Source organism: Canis lupus, chromosome 9, assembly GCF_011100685.1.
Source record: "Canis lupus familiaris isolate Mischka breed German Shepherd chromosome 9, alternate assembly UU_Cfam_GSD_1.0, whole genome shotgun sequence".
Classification (NCBI taxonomy): Eukaryota; Metazoa; Chordata; class Mammalia; order Carnivora; family Canidae; genus Canis; species Canis lupus.
The window spans coordinates 55,087,812-55,105,280 of NC_049230.1; the positions used below are offsets into that span (position 1 = coordinate 55,087,812).

Consider the following 17,469-nt stretch of genomic DNA (forward strand, 5'->3'; position numbering starts at 1 on the left):
AACAAAAACGGTACTTTGTGGTCCAACACATCTCAGGTTGGATTTATTTCAAACTTCATCCAAGTGGCAGCCCCAGACCCAAACATACTTCCCAGCATCTTTGGGTTCCCATGGCACAGTCCTAGTAAGGACATGTAAACAACTGGAGGGAACCAATCATCAATTCAAGCTTCCGTAATGCTTTCTGGTATCTAACCCAATCTCAATGTGTTGATTATACCTACCGAAGATACTGGGAGTTTCTGTGTTAACACTGGGAGACAGAAGTAAAACCCACAACGAGGCTAAAGCACTCACAGAAGAGATCCGCCCATGGTTGAGATGCCCCTCCCAGCCAGCTAAAAACTTGAAAGCCACGGGACAGCCAACATGGGTGGATCCTCTTAGAAACAAGGGTGTATGTTCTACTTGAAAGGAGAAAACAACAGGGGGAAATAAATGCTCACACAATTCACTTCCACCACTGAAGGCTGCAAAAGCAGCCTGTCAATGGGAAGGAAGTGAAAGGCATTCCAAGGCAGGGGGGGAAGGAAGAGGCAAGCAGCAGCAACTCAATACTCCACCTACTCGGATGTGGGACCCAATGTGGGTGGCGGTGACTATGGGGCGCCACGCCGTCCGGTACGGTGTGAAAGTCTAAACCAGCAACAGACAGGTTATCCATGAAATAGAAGCAATCTTCACCTTTCACCCTCCGCCCCCACATTAACCTACCTGCCAAACACAGTTACTGAGTTATGGGGCCAGATCAAGCACCAGGATCACCACGGGAGCATGACAGTAAAGGTTAAATGAAAGTCCCGTGCTAAAATTAAAAAGACCACCAAAGGCTGACCAAAAACCTCACCCTCGAGTCCATTGTCAGTCTCCCACAAAGTTCATTTTCACACCCTCAGGTAAAGGACTAGGGCAAGGCCCACTCCAGTCCTGAGACAACCCTCTCATTTCTGGTGCATCTGATCTCGTAAACACAGCAGATTAGAGAGTCCAGTTTCCCAAGTGTAGTGCTGTTGGAGAGCATGAGGGAGCAAGCAGGCAGGTGCACTTGGGAAACGCACTGAAAGCTAACAGGGTGGAGATGAAATCCTGGCTCTGACTCAGGTGGATTTCTCAATAGGGGCATGAGCAAACAGCAGGAGCTTTCAGAGAAGCAGCTGGCAAAGAAAATAAGGAAAGCCAACAGGAATGAAGTATAGCTTGGAAAAAATAAAGTAATTGTAGACAAAGGCATGGACTGGAATTCCAATTGGCATCTACTAGCTGTGGAATTTGGATAAGTTACTCAAACTCCTCTGAGCTTCAGTTTTTTCCCTTCCATCCCGATTAGGGGTACCTAGCAAGCTTCCAGTGAAGATCAGACACTGCCTTATATCAAAGTGGCAAAGGGTTTGTACATAAATAGCTATTCAACAAACAGTGGCCAACAGTACTTTTAAAAGTTGCTTTAATAAGATCTTCAGAAAAAAAAAAAAAAAAAAAATAAGATCTTCAGGAGGGATCCCTGGGTGGCGCAGCGGTTTGGCACCTGCCTTTGGCCCAGGGCGCGATCCTGGAGACCCGGGATCGAATCCCACATCGGGCTTCCGGTGCATGGAGCCTGCTTCTCCCTCTGCCTGTGTCTCTGCCTCTCTCTCTTTCTCTCTCTGTGACTATCATAAATAAATAAAAATCAAAAAAAAAAAAAAAAAGATCTTCAGGAGGAGGGTCGTTACTAACAGTTGAATGAAGTAAGTATTGGGTCTCCACCTCTTCAGGTTAATCACTAAAGTCAAATGCATCATCTATTTCTCATGTTCCCCACCTGTAGCCTGGTTATACTACGATGGAGAAGCACCAGGCACTCTGGGAAAACAACTTCTATCTAACAAATACTAAGGCATGCTGCTTTCATTTAAGACTATATATAAAATAGGGAGAAATGAGCAGAGAGATATTTACATTTAATCAAAGAGACACATTACATATTTAATTGCAGAAACACGTTACATTACCCAAATGGGTTGACTATAATTAAATAGCTGGTTATGTGGCATTTGAAATTTACTCTTCTCTCCTACTCACAATCATTACTAGTAATAGTTAATTATTAATAATAAGCTTAGGGCTGATTGCAAGTCTTCAATATGAGACTGTGGAGTATCTTAGTACAAAAGAGAGACAAGTATTTATTGTTGAAAAACACCAGACCAGATCCTACAGGAATGAAAACCTCACAAGGATGTCAGGGAACAGCAGGGGATGGTAGGGACATTTCTAGCTAGGGCTTATGAATCTAGTTCATCTAACTCTCCACAATTGCCTTGACTGGTAAGGGACTGAAAAGGCCAGTCCCTCAAGGAAACGTGACCTTGGATGACAAAGAACAAGATATGTAGATAGGTATAAGGTAAATAAAAAATAGGTAAGAGCATCCGGTTGTGAGAAACTAAGTGTGCATACTTCATCCTGAAGAGGTTTGCTTTCCCTTGATACTTTGGTACTGGAAATGTTATCAGTGAACTGGCACCAAACAAGCCCAATCAAAGACTGTGAGGACAAGGACACCTGGGTGCTCAGTGGTTGGACATCTGCCTTCGGCTCAGGGCATGGTCCCGGATTCTGGGGATCAAGTCCCGCATTGGGCTCCCTGTGAGGAGCCTGCTTCTTGCTCTGCCTATATCTCTGCCTCTCTCTGTGTGTCTCTCTCATGAATAAATAAATCTTTTTTTTTTTTTTGAATAAATAAATCTTAAAAAAAATACTGAGGACGCCTGTTTCAAAGTTGGCTTTATCAATCACTACAGCTGTGCCGTAAGTCACTGCTCACAGCTGGACTTTTTTTTTTTTTTTTAAGATTTTATTTATTCGTGAGAGACAGAGAGAGAGAGAGGCAGAGACATAAGCAGACTCCATGCAGGGAGCCCGATACGGGACTTGATCCCGGGACTCCAGGATCACGCACTGGGCTGAAGGTAGACGCTCAACCGCTGAGCCACCCAGGCGTCCCTTACACCTGGACCCTTAACTGGCATGGGAACTGGACCTCAGCAAACCACCTCCTAGGGCAAGCCACTGAGATCCAGACCTTGAATTTTCAACAGAGAATTTTATGGTATCTGTGATTAATCCTACTGATCTTTCTGTCCTGATCCCCGAACTCAGCAATTTCACTAATATGCTCTCCCCTCTACTATTTATGTAATCTTTAAAGTATAATCAAATTCTAATTTGTTCTACAAAAAGAGTATTCACTTCCCCACTGAGTAGACACATACTAGCTTACATTCATATTGAATCATCATATTACAAAGGCAAGATGTGGGTAACCCCTTTAGGAGACTTCACAAATTCTTTTAAAAAGCTAAAAAAGTGGAGTGCCTCGATGGCTCAGCTGGTTAAGCATCTGACTAGTAATTTCATCTCAGGTCATGATCTCATGGTTTGTGGGATCGAGCCCTGTATCACCCTCCATGCTCGGCAGACAGCCTACTTGAGGTTCTCTCCCCACCCCCCTCTAAAATAAGTAAAAATCTAAAAAAAAAAAAGAGGCTAGAAAAGTCTTTTTTTAGAAACCCTAACTGGCATTTAATCCACATTGGTTGGCCACCAACCAGATGGCCACCCATACCAGATGGCCTCCCATACCAGGTATTACTCCTACTCACCCTTATGGTTTCAGACGCAAAATGCCCTTCTGAGATCATCAGGTTTCCAGTTTCATCCAGTTTAACAATGGCTCCTGAGTTGGCCTGCACTTCAGCTTCGAAGGCCTGATGCTTCTGAAGCTTGCCCTGTTGGTGGACCATGAAGTGAGCCACAGCTGCAACCACACAGAATTCACCATTCAGATCCCCCAGGTCCCTTTATTCTCCCCTCTTGAATTCGCTCCCTCTAATTAGGGAGTTTCAGCATCCCTCCCATCCCCCAACCTGCTTAATTATTTAATTACTCTGACCTCATCTATACCAGCTTTTTTTTTAAGATTTTATTTATTTATTCATGAGAGACACAGAGAGAGAGAGAGGCAGAGACACAGGTAGAGGGAGAAGCACATGCAGGGAGCCTGATGTGGGACTCGATCCCGGGACTCCAGGATCAGGCCCTGGGCTGAAGGTGGCGCTAAACCGCTGAGCCACCTGGGCTGCCCTATAACAACTTTCTGGAAGTGCAGCCACAGAGGACCAACAATTTTGCATTGTCTTACTTTACTGTCTGTCAAGAAATTAGCCTTTATGTGGACATCCAATCCTCTCTAGAAATACAGAGTCACAGCAACAATTTTCTTAGCATGTACAATTTGGGTAAAAATCTATCCACATCCACTCATTGTATGACACTTTGTTCTCTTCCTGGACTCTGGTATAGTAAGAACCATGTGCTCCACCTGCAAAAAAAAAGTGTTTCACTAAAATCAGTAAGATGGGATGCCTGGGTGGCTCAGCGGTTGAGCACCGCCTTCAGCCCAGGGCCTGATCCTGGAGACCCGGGATCGAGTCCCACGTCGGGCTCCCTGCATGGAGCCTGCTTCTCCCTCTGTCTGTGTCTCTGCCTCTCTCTCCCTGTGTCTCTCATGAATAAATAAATAAAATCTTAAAAAAAAAAAAAAAAATCAATAAGAAAAGCTTTGTCCTTTAAAAAAAAACAAAACAGCTTTACTGAGGCATAATTTATACCACAAAATTAACTTCAGTTACAATTCAACGATTTTTATAGACTTGCTGACTTACCAGTGAGTTGCTTAAAGAGACACCTAAATATAAATTCCCACCAGCAACACTGTTAGCATGCCTTTCTCGAAAACACCTACTCCAAGAGCTCAGCCCAGACCTTCACTGAATCATGCTGAAGGACCATGAATGGTTGCAAGCCAGTGGTTTGAAAACCATCAGCTTGAAGCATCCAAAAAAGATAAATACCTGCAAGATTTTACATACACCCTTAGTATGTATAAAACACACACCAAGGGCTTTTCAGAATAGTGAGTTAGTCCTGCTACTTACGTCTGATCTACGTTCTTCTTACTCAAGACATAATTAAATGACTATAATTTGGGGACAAAAACATTTGAACTTGTTCTGGTAGAAATCTCAGGGAGATGAGACACACCTGCAAGTTGGTTGGGTCTTTATAATTCTCATCTGACGCGATCTGAAGTTTCTCCTGAATCCATTTCTCCAGCTCCTCAGCATCTCTCTGGAAAAACTGGAATCGATAGGAATCTTCAAGCTTCTGGCGCCTAAGGGTTGAGAGCTCCTTGAAGCGGTGGTATCTGTCTAGGACCTGCTGCCGCCTCTCCTGGATGTCCTCTGCTGTTTCCAGCACTTTGACCCCACTTGGGTCCATTTTCTGAAAAGACAGAAGGCCCTAAAATAAGCACCGTAAGACCAAAGTGGATTTCATGGAATCAGCCTCTATGAAGGAAAGAATTACCAGATAGCCCTGGCAGACAAATCAAAGGAGACGGTAGTCCATTCTGAGGCTAGAACAATGAGCCTAGATTCTATTCCTCTGTGAAAAATAGCCATCCACTCGCTGCAACACCTGCCTACATGGGTCCCTCAGAGGATGCCTAACCAACACCGCAGCCAAATTCAGCAGAAAAATACAACCAGGAGAACTAGAGTTTACAATTCTACAAGGGCTTTGAGGAGTCAAAGGAAATGCCAAATTGGTACTCAAATGACTGAAAAATCCATTCAAAAGTCCTTTCACCTGGTCTCTGCATTCCATTGCATGAAAATTAGAATTTCCTCTTACTTACATTAGTTTTTTTTTTAATCTTTCTAGATCTCAAGCCCATTATTCAATGAAAAAAGGCAAATGATTACAAAATAACAGAGTCCTTAACGTGAATAACCAATAGAATTTACCTAGTCAGAGCCCCTGATTTCTCAGTTACTGGGAAATGTCAATCCTACAAGTATTCCTCAGGCTACTAGAGTGCCTGCGCAAAGAACAGGCTGTGTTTCCCATGAATGTGCACCAAAGAACATTCACAGTGCAACTTAAAAAGTGTGGTGAGGGGATCCCTGGGTGGCGCAGCGGTTTGGCGCCTGCCTTTGGCCCGGGGCACGATCCTGGAGACCCGGGATCGAATCCCACATCGGGCTCCCTGCATGGAGCCTGCTTCTCCCTCTGCCTGTGTCTCTGCCTCTCTCTCTCTGTGTGACTATCATGAATAAATAAATAAAATCTTAAAAAAAAAAAAAAAAAAAGTGTGGTGAGGGCAGCCCGGGTGGCTCAGCGGTTTAGCGCCGCCTTCAGCCCAGGGTGTGATCCTGGAGACCCGGGATCGAGTCCCACACCAGGCTCCCTGCAGGGAGCCTGCTTCTCCCTCTGTGTCTTTGCCTCTCTTTCTCTCTCTCTCATGAATACATAAAATCTTTAAAAAAAAAATAAAGACTCCAAGCTATTTACCCAGGCGTCTTTTGTATAGAATGCTCCGCCCTTCTTCTGCCTAGATAACTATCTATATCTCAATACCCAGCTGAAAGGAGTAAGCTGTACCATCCTGCCTCCTCCCCAAGCCATACTCAATGCTCCTTCCTTCCCTCCTCAGATATAATCACACTTTTCTGCAGATTTACAAAGCACTTGTATATACTTCCCACAGTATAATTAGACTGAGCAACCTAATCTTTGTATCTCCGATTTCTGGCATACACGGACCATTAAGAAATGTGTAAAAAAAAAAAAAAAGTGTATTGATCAGTGACCGAGTATAAGCTGAGTGCTGTAGCTGCTATGCAGAAGATCTGAATTCATTTGTAAAAGGGGTGGACAGAGCTCCATTATCCACCCAAGGTATATTTTACATATTGTCAATTTGGAATTCCACCCAGGTAAAAGCCAGATTCGTGACAAGAACTGCAAATGGAGAATGAAGCTCTACAACTAGGTGTCAACCTACTGAACAAATGGGAATTACTAATAAATCCTGGACTGAACACATGGCAGTGCATTTTGAGAAATGAGTTGGCCTTTTCACTCCAATAAGGTAGGCCCTTGGTGAAACAGAGCTCAAGAAGACAGTTCTCTTATCAATAGATAACTGTGTCTGAAAAAAAGTATTTTCTATCCTTAAAACCAAAAACTGAGGGTAACCTTAAAAAATTAAATGTCTGGGGGCACCTGGGTGGCTCAGCCAATTAAGCATCTGAAGCTTGGTTTTGGCTCAGGTCATGATCTCAGGGTCATATTGACTCCCGGTTGGGCCCTGAGCTCAGCATGGAGTCTACTTGAGATTCTCTCTCTCTCTCTCTCTCTCCACAACCCCATCCTCCCCCCTGTCCCTCTCAAATAAATAAATCTTTTTTGGGTTGTTTTAGATTTTTAAAGATTAATTTTTTTTAAGATTACTTTTTTTAAAAACGTAAGCAACTATTCACAATGTAGTGGAGTTTCTGTAATAATACTTCATTACAACAGGGCAGTTCCGGTTCACATTGCTACCTAAGAATCTCGGCCTCTTTGGGTGAAGGCTGATTTCTGGCAGGAATTTTGACAAGAATCACTACCACCGCCAGCCATATCTACTAGAATGTAAACGTGACTTCACTCACTAGCCTGCATTGTCTGCTCCAGCCTTATCTCCTATCAAACTTCAACTTCAACCCCAACCCTGGCAGCAACTATTTCCCAGCTCAGAAAGTCCCCTTTGGCAAGAATATTCTCTTCCGCTCCCAGCTCCACCACTGAATACCATATAAACCCCTCCAAGTCTAAAGCAACTGCCTTGTCCTCTCTGCAGTTCTAACTCAGAAGTCTTCACTCCCTCCATGCTCCTCTTTAGAACACTGTCACATTCTGCCAGGTTTTCTCCCTCCCATTAAAAAATTCTTTTGTGGGCAGCCCGGGTGGCTCAGCGGTTTAGCGCCGCCTTCAGCCCAGGGTGTGATCCTGGAGACCCAGGATCGAGTCCCACGTCAGGCTCCCTGCATGGAGCCTGCTTCTCCCTCTGCTTGTGTCTCTGCCTCTCTCTCTCTCTCTCCTCTCTGTGCTTTTCATGAATGAATAAAATATTTCAAAAAAAAAATTCTTTTGTAAATTTAGAGTTCCTAAGGGCCTATATAAAAAAGACCTTATCTTCCTCTTCCTCTCTGACCACAGAACTCAGTACAGTTAGAGTCAATTATATTCTGAAGTTGGAAACAGAGAAACTGCTGTCAGTTCGTTATTAAGTAGGCAGGAGACACAAGGCCACCTAATAACCACGTCACAGAGCCTACCTGGGGCAAACTGGGATTCTCTGGTTCTTAAACTAGTGTGCCAGAACCAAAGATTCTGGACATGATAGCAGCTAGCATATTCTTTTTTTTTTTTTTTTTTAAGATTTTATTTATTTATTCATGAGAGACACAGGGAGAGGGAGAAGCAGGCTCCATGCAGGGAGCCCGACATGGGACTCCATCCCAGGTCTCCAGGATCAGGCCCCGGGTTAAAGGCGGCTCTAAACCACTGAGCCACCCGGGCTGCCCTGGCATATTCTTTATTAAAGGCTGTTTGCTTAATCATTATCTCTTATCTTTTCCATCACCACTTTGAAGGGAAGAAAGGGGGAGATGGATATATTATTCAAAAATTAAAAATTGGGCACCTGGCTGGCTCAGCCAGTGGAGCATATCACTCTCTCAGCGTCATGAATTTGAGTCCCACACTAGCTGTAGAGATTAAAGAACACTTAAAAAAAAAAAAAGTTTTTTAGTTGATAAATAAAAATTGATTTTGTTTTTGTAAGACTAAGTCTTCTTCAGTTAGTGAACAATCAGGGTTAAGAAATTACATACTTCCTTTGTTCTTATCCCTTGGGAAACCATTTAAGATGGAAAAACACCAGGAAATTGTGTCTAATTTGCTCCCTGACAAAATTTTCTTGCAAAGAAATTTGCCAAAGAAGATGCAGTTACATAGGAAACCACCACAGAGCACAGGAGTTTCTTCTACAGGATGCCTAAGTCCTTATATTAAATGCTTAGAGTGTCTGCCTCTTCATACACAGGATTCATTGCATTTCTAAAATCCTTTAGCTGCCACGGAGATTTCTAAGAAATCACATTGGGGAGCAGGCCCTTTATGACGGAGCCAAGAATCCCCAACATAATGTGGCAAGGGCACCGCCTCGGCAAGTCCCCCTGCTCGGGTCCTGCTTGTGGATTTGACCCTACCAATCCAGGGAGACAGTCCAGCGAGGCCCTGCTGAAATTAACCAACCTAAAAGGCCCTCTTTGTCACCCCAGTGAAGTAGAACAAGTCAATTCTATACCAAGTGCTTTGGTCAGGCAATAATGGACTTTTCTTTCCTGCAGATCAGCTGACGTCAGTAGGTGGGAGCTCTGCCAAGCCGCCACTGGCTGTCCCTGGGGAGCTGGGCATCTGAAAGTCATCAAAGCTCTCCCACTGCTGTGGGCATTCAGGATCCTCATTAGCATGGTTACAGGAGGCTAAGATGATGAGTTAATAAGAGTTCCCCACCCCTAAACCTGAGAGGGAGCTGGCTCTAAGTTTATCTATAGAGGCTCCAGTTTCTTTGCTCCTAAGTGGGTCATCTCCATTGATTATGTTAAAAATAGGAAAACTGTCCACAGGACCAAGAACTACTGCCAGTGAAAGATGTGACAGCCTCTCACCCTAAAGTATGTGAGGCAGTTAGTGGAATTTCTTGGACTCTGCCTGTGTGCCAACATTTCCCCTGCCCGGGCTGAGGCTGTAGGCTCCAAGAACTCCACCCCTGCCCTGAAATATGCAGCTGACTGATAGGGCAGACTCCACAGAGAATGTTCCAGGCTGTTCCTAGCCTTAATGGGATTAATGCCTTTTGAGAGCTAGAAAGGAAGACTTTGGGAAATGTACCATTAAAAATCAATCTCCAACCATGCTAGCCTATCTATTATTTCACTAACTGCCTAAAAACTCACAAAGGAACCAACTTCCTAGGACTGTTTATTTCCAAGTAGCCCATCAACTCTGATTTTGCCAATCAGGTCTCTGTGCAGAATAAAGGAGGGGAAATGAACAGCTAAATATATTCTCTGTATGTTTAAGGACAGCTTCCCATTGAAGATAACAAAGAAAAAGGTCGTATTTTTGCAAATATTTTTCAAGAAGACTAAAGATGCAGGCTATTTATAAATGCTGCAATGCAGCAGCCAAAATGTTAGCCACATCATTCAGCAAGTAACATGAATTGATCTCAGGGGATAAAACAGGAATTACAACTATGTCCTCTATTGTAATAAATAAAAAGAACTTGTCAGCGTTCTTACAATACTGCCAGATCTCTGGGAAGAAAGAGGGGAGGGGGCCTAAAAATATGAATCTTGGATAGAAAGTTCTAGTTTAATCCAAAGACATATCTGAGGGCAGCCCTGGTGGCTCAGTGGTTTAGTGCTGCCTGCAGCCCAGGGTGTGATCCTGGAGACCCGCACTCGGGCTCCTTGCATGGAGCCTGCTTCTCCCTCTGCCTGTGTCTCTGCTTCTCTCTCTCCTGTGTATTCTCATGAATAAGTAAATAAAATCTTAAAAAAAAAAAAAAAAAAGACACATCTGATAATGACTCCTCATACATGACACAAATTCACACATATTATCAACTGAAAATGGATTCCTACAGAAAAGCCTAGACACTGATTAATAACCATCTTCTTGCAAATGCCAAGAGACAGCTGTCTGAGGCAGTTCTTGGTATTTAGGGAATTTTTAAATGCCTTGGCCTCACCTACAGAAGCTATCTGCCCTGCTGTGCAAGAGGATCTGTCTGACGGGCGGGAGAGGCAGGAGGTAAGGACTCTGCTGTTAGGCAACAGAAAACACTGCAGATAGAAACCGTTCTCAGACCAAAGGTCAGATGCTTCCAACACTGTGAACCTGGCACCTGCAGTGAGTTGTTTAGGGGCCCCTCGTGCAGATCTTGGGAGAGTGGAGGAATTCAACACAATTTCCCTGTGGAACCCCACAAGAGAACCCATTTGTAGTGAGGATGAAAGGAGTCACTGAGACAAAGCACTGGTTCTGCCACGGAATGTGCTGGATGCAAGAGGCATCTGGAAAACTACACAATGAACTCCAATTTCACCAGATACACTCTTTTGTGAGAAAAGGGATTTGGGGTGGGGGGACTAAGGGGATGAACAGATCATTTGGCTCTATGGAAAAATTCATACACATCGCTCAAAGCAAAAAGTCAGAAAAAACATTCGTCAGACTTACTCTGGTTGCTTAGAGCTCAAAGGTGCAGAACTGCCAACGCAGGTTTTTTCCCTGGCTCAGAAAGCCAACCTATTACTAAATTTGACATGTGCAAAGCAGGAGAACTACATGTACAGATGTGGAAGGGCTTCTCTGGAGAACAAACCACCAAAGAATGGTTTAGCACCCATTAACATTTTATTTTTTATTTTTTAATTTTTTTAATTTTTATTTTTTTAATTTATGATAGTCACACAGAGAGAGAGAGAGAGAGAGAGAGAGGCAGAGACACAGGCAGAGGGAGAAGCAGGCTCCATGCACCGGGAGCCTGATGTGGGATTCGATCCCGGGTCTCCAGGATTGCACCCTGGGCCAAAGGCAGGCACCAAACCGCTGCGCCACCCAGGGATCCCCCATTAACATTTTATACCAACTGATTCTTAGATCAAGCAAATGAACTCCAAACCAGCTTAGCTGCAGATTTTAGTGGCAGACTTGACGGTAAGTAGAGAGGTAAATAATACATAAGAGTTTTAACCATGAATAAAAACAAGTATTTTTGCTTATGTGGATCTGCATGTCAGCCTTCAGACTGATTAATTCATTTCAACTCATAAGCACGTTTCTGCAGAGGTGAGCAGGGACTTAGCTTTCAGAAAGCAAAGGATTCATACTGCATTGCATCAAAATCCAGAAATGCAGAGCAATGTTGAGAAAACTTACTTCTGAATGCTTCCCAAATACTATGTTGCTGCTACTTACCTCTTAACCTGTAAAATTCAGATGAGAGGTATTTAAGTGCAAAATATTGTTACTGACATTCAAAACAGGAAAAGGTTATAACATGGCCCATTTTTATAAACCTCAACAATTCACCACTCTGATTTATAAAAGGGCTTGCCTTGGATTTATCACCCATAATCGCTAGAAATTTGCAAAGTTTATATTTCTCCTTACAGGATATCAAGACATTAATTTTAAGCATTTTTCTTTTTGAAAAAGTTCCAGTTTGGCAAACATTCAAAAACTGTTCAAATAAAACATACATAGTGAGCTTTTGTTTCATCAAAGAAAATGCAAGCTCCATTTCATTACAAGGATTGTGGCAGAAGAAAATCAATCAATGGAAATAGGAAACAAACCCAAGTTTATGGTATTTGTCAAATTTAAAAATACTATTTTTATGACACATTTTCAGATTATTTTTTCCAAATAGCTAAGATAATCTGTTTAGTCCCTTGGCTCTTAAGAACCAAGAAACCATCAATAAAAAAAGCCAGCAAACACTACATGCAAACACCAGTAGGTAAGAAGAAATTAATACATTCATGCCTGAAAGAGAGGAAGTAAAAAACAGGAGGCTTTGGAAATTTTAGAATAAATTTACTAAGACTTCTGTTCATGTAACACCAAAAAGCAATAGAAAAAAAAAAACCCCAACCCTAGCCAATTGGCTTAAAAGAAAAAGTCATGCAGGCAGGGTTTTTCCCCCCTCTCTTTGGATCATTCCACCTCTCTGCCAGAAATGTGTCTTCACTGCAAGCCAGGCAAAACCAAAAGGCAACCCCTTTTCCTGCATGCTGGTCAAATACCTGGACTCTGCGTTTACGAAACGATGACAACATGATGGAAGAATGTGGAGTCTAAAGAGGGAGGGGGAAGAGCAAAATAACAAGCTTCTAAGGGCAAACTGAACAAAATAATTTCAAAATGAAGAAAACAGACCATTAGGGATATGTGAATACAAGTAAAAACCAAATTCCCGGTGTTCTTCTGGAAACTTCCTTGTTCTGTAGAGCTTCTGAATCCCACCAGGGATTTAAAACATGGAAAGAGAACCAAAGTTCTCTGGTCCCTCAGCAGTTCCTATTCATCTAGATGAGCTGCCTTGGCCAGGTTATACCCTCTTTGGATATCAGTTTCCCCACTTTTCAAATAAAGAACACTGAATATGCTTTCTAACACTAAACATGCCTTCCCCAGATCCACAGTCCAATAAATTGAGACTCCCAGGACTAGTGGATTCCTAAATCCCCTTCCATTCAGTAATAAAATAGCATGATCCCATGGGGCAGCCCGGGGGGGCTCAGCAGTTTGGCGCCGCCTTCAGCCTAGGGTGTGGTCCTGGAGTCCCGGGATCCGGCCCAGGGATCGGGTCCCATGTTGGGCTACCTGCGTGGAGCTTGCTTCTCCCTCTGCCTATGTCTCTCTGCCTCTCTCTCTCTCTCTCTCTCTCTCATGAATGAATAAAATCTTTAAAAGAAAACAGCATGCTCCCATGACATCATAAGAAACAATAAAGAACTCAAGCCATAAAGATCTGACTTCAGCCTCATTTACTGGTACACTTCCTGTTTAAAACTCATACAAGAGGGATATGCAAAAAAGGTGGAAGGAAGGGAGGTAACAAGCAAAGCTGCTCTGGGGGCTGGACTGGTCCGTGGCCCCAAGTGGTGGGCTCTGTGCTCCTGCCTGCATTCCCTCGTCCTTGGGCATTCCCAGAGTCAGCACTTGCCATTAGGGCGGTGCATTCTTCTACCTACTCTGACCACAGCTGCAGCAGCCCAGACCGCATAGCTAGCGGAGTCCTTGCATAGCCCACGGAGGATTGATTACGAGGCCGGCCTCATGCCCACTATCCTTTGTGCGAGTTCAGCAATGACAGGACCGTGAACTGCTCCTGCCCTATGCTGCTCAGGATCTGTAGTCGGCCCCTCCCTTTGGGATGAACGCAGGTAAGGAAAAAAAATAGAGCAAATTCTAACCCAGGGAACCAAAAGATCTATATTTAAAAACCAGCTCTTGCCACCTTAAACCTGTTCATCAGATTATTTGACAAGCCTGTGACATATCCGATTTCTCCATTGCTAGATCGCTGTAAAACCCACTGCCAAGACCAAAAGCATCGGAGGATGTTACTCAGCTGATGGATGATTATTCTAAGAACTGCTTCACACCTGTCCAGCATCAGGCAAATCCTCCTTGCGAGGCTCCTCTCTCCGCAGAGGTCCCTAGATAACAGCTAACACACTTTGAGGTTCCCTTTGGAGTAATTACTGGCCCAGATACTAAAAAAGGCTCATTGTTAATCTCCTGCAGAGGCCTTACTGCAACACTTTTTACCCCCCTCTGCCACATTTTTAAACTTTGACTTCAATTTGACCTTTGAAAAACCTAAGACATTAGCTGCAATAAAAGGGAAAATAGACTAGTTTAGGAGGTGGAACCTTGGCTCAACAGCTTCATACAGCTGAGTGTTCCCACTGCTGTTCTTAAGATTTTCTGTTTCCTGGCTGCAAGACACCCCCACCCTTCCATCTTTGATACATTCTTTTTTTACTTAGGTCCAATTGCTATGACTCCGCAATTTCGCCACACATTATTAAAATACTTCAGATGGTCTCGCTTCTATGCTTCCCTAACAGCCATGATGGTTAAGTTTTTCTAAAATACCATGATGAAGACAGAACAAAGGGCCTACGTATTTTAGAATCTGTTATATAAAGGAGATTCGACAAGGTGTTGTGTCAATTCAATCGTCTCAATCCAGTTTTCTGGGCTACTGAGGCCTTTAACTTAAAATGTGTGCAACCCTTAACCTCAACAAGCCCCTTAAATTTAAAATATTTGGTCCCGATCCATCAAAGAGACTCTTAACGGCAATTTTCTGTAGGAAGCATCTTTACCGAATTCGCAGGGCTAGCTTTCAAACAAAAGGCTGCTCTATCATCCAACAGCGGCGTGGCTGTAGAATTTTTGACAAATAATATGATGTCCTCGAATCGAAAAGCCCCCGTCTCGGTGGGGCTGGGGCTGGGGCTGGGGTGGGGGTGGGGGGGACAACTCGTAAGCTATCAAGTTACTGATTCGAGTCTCCTACAAAGCAAGCGCCGCATCTGTTATTTACAAGCAAATCACAACTGAGTAGGAAAGAAATGTTTATTACGAGGAAGGAAAAGGACAAGGCCAGTATCGGATCCCTCTGCGTCTAGGCAGAAGAGCAAGAATCGCCACACGGGATGAAATTAAGGTCAAAGAGCCCTCTCCTCTCTGCGCTCGGCTCTTCCTCCCTCGAGGGCTGGGCCGGCACTGCCGGGGGACGGGGACGGGGACGAGGAGCTGCAGAAGCCGCTGCCCCCCGAGGCGAGGCGCCGGGGCGCCGAGGGAGCGCCCTGCAGGGAGGGGGTGGGTACGATCCGGTCGGGGGCCCCCGCCCACCTGCCGCAGCCCGACGGGGCAGGGCGGGGCCGCAGCCGGGCTCGGGGGTGCGGAGCAGGACGCACCCCGCGGCCTCGTCAATGACATTCCAGCGGCCGGGCCGGGCCGGGCGGCTCCCCCACCGCCCACGCTCCACGGCTGGGTGCGCGCCCGCGAGAGGAGCGGCGAGGCCGGCCGGGCTCACCTGTCCGCGCGCCGGCCCCGCCCCGCCCCGCCCCGCCCGCGGGCTGCGCGGCTCCCCGCCCAGGGGTCGACGGCCCTCGGGCCCCGCTCCCTCCCCGAGCTCCCCTGCTCCCCCTTCTCACCGGCTCCCGCGGGGTGAGGGCAGTGGCTGCTCCGGGCTGGGGGCTGCTGAGCACCGACGCGCCTCCGCGGCCTCTCGCCTCGCCGTTCGCTCCGCAGCGGGTAGTGGCGGCGACGCGCGCGCCTCGCTTCCTTTATAGGCGGTCGGGCGCGAGCGCGGGGGCAGAGCCGGGGCGCGGCGCGAGGGGCGGGGGCGAGCGCCGGCCGAGCTGAGGGGGCGGAGCTCCCGCCGCCTCGCTTCCCGATCGCGCGACGGAGAGGACCGAGCGCTCCCGGAAGGAGCCGAAGCGCGGCTGCGGGGGAAGAGCCGAGTCCGGGGAGCGCGGCGGGAGGATGGGAAAAAAGGGCGCGCGCCGGGGGTTGGGGGGCGGTGGCGCAGTAGAGCCGCTGCCTCCGCGCGGGTGGGCCGAGCTGCGGCAGCCGCCCGGCCCTCCCCGCACCTCGGATCCTCCAATCCCGCCCCTCCCCGCCCTGCGGAGAATCTTGTGCACCCCACCCCGCCCCTCCGCCCCTGGGAGCCCTTCCAGGACTGCAGCGAAGGGCGGGGCTGGGCGGACGCCGCAGTCTGGCTGGGGATGCTGCGCACCCAGAGCGGTAAAACGCCCGGTCCTAAAGGGTGAGGTCACCCCCAGGCTTTTCATCCTCCTGCCCTCTTTCCCTAAGAGATGGCTGGGGCCGGGACCCAAGTCAGCCTATTCTGCTGGGGGCTGGGGTCTAGAAACCCAGGATGACTTGGGGGTCCAGGATTGAGGTGGTAGTAGCAAAAGGCCAAATCCAATCCCCTCAAAATAAAGACTAATTCGGAGTTGAAATCTATCATTTGGGATTTGGAGAGTTCATTATTTCTTATATTCTTACAGCAAAAGCTTTCTGACAGGGTTGCCGGTGAAATAGGATGCATTAGTCGTATTTTATAAACAAGACATTAAAGTTCTTCAGGCCGCAATTAATTGAGCTTTCCTTGTGTACCACGCGCTGTGCTAAGCATTTCATGTGTAACCTTTTTTTTTTTTTTAAATCTGTGCAATAATTTTACGAGGTAGGTATTATTTCTCCATTTTACAAATGAGCACTCTAACATGGAAGCTGGGTCTCTTGCCCTAGGTTAGGCAGCTAGCAAAAAGAAAAGCTAGGATCTGGATCCAGTCAGAACCTTATCTTAAACAGTATGCTCTGCTGCCTTCCCCTAGGAAGGGAGACACTGCAATGGTGGACTCTGGGATGCTGGGGAAAGAAAAAAAAAAAAAGAGAATTTCTGGAGTTTCTGTACCTTACAGTCTTAGCAGTTTCAGGGCCTGGCTCTAAACTCTGCAGTGTAGCCCAAAGCCCTCTGTCGGGAAGCCCTTTCCCCACCCCCGCTCCTGCGACAGCTGGGCCGCAGCCATTGGGAGTAACACCCAGATCATTCCTGTGCAGTCAGGCAGACCAGGAACTCTGCAGCTCTGAAGGCCTCGGCCTCCTGGTTACCAAGCAGCCCTGGGTACAGTGCACCAGAACTTGGGCCAAGGCCCAGCCCTGGCTTCCTGGTCCTCTGCAGTTTGGCTTCTTCCCCTGTGCCTGGGATCCGCAATCTGGTTCCTAAGCTGCCCTGGCTGTAGCTCTGATAAGAAAAATTCTCTTATTCCCTCAACCCATCAGAGTGCAGAGAACAGAAGAGGAGTGGCCACACCCCAGCTTTGCAGAATCTAGAGGAAAAACGAAGGCATTTCCTACAATCTTCTGTAACTGGGTAACTCCTCCCTGGGATGTGCGTTTCTGGAACAGTTGATGATATCGACAGCCTCT

The 17,469-nt window shown here is 46.1% G+C and overlaps 1 protein-coding gene across 10 annotated transcripts in view; it reads right to left on the bottom strand.

The window, feature by feature from the left end:
- SPTAN1 (spectrin alpha, non-erythrocytic 1) overlaps positions 1 to 15,836 on the bottom strand; it is a 61,663-nt gene extending 45,827 nt beyond the window's left edge. For 8 of the 10 annotated variants that reach the window (XM_038549167.1, XM_038549166.1, XM_038549162.1 and 5 more), the window contains exons 1-3: positions 12,756 to 12,803; positions 5,086 to 5,325; positions 3,645 to 3,770 (exon numbers count right to left, since the gene is read on the bottom strand). In XM_038549167.1, coding sequence (XP_038405095.1) covers positions 3,645 to 3,770; positions 5,086 to 5,325; positions 12,756 to 12,788 — 399 coding nt within the window. In that variant the 5' untranslated portion in view covers positions 12,789 to 12,803. Of the gene's footprint in view, positions 1 to 3,644; positions 3,771 to 5,085; positions 5,326 to 12,755; positions 12,804 to 15,686 lie in introns of those variants that run through there. The other 2 variants (XM_038549160.1, XM_038549163.1) reach the window with 2 other exon arrangements.
- Between the last annotated feature and the right edge of the window lie 1,633 nt (positions 15,837 to 17,469).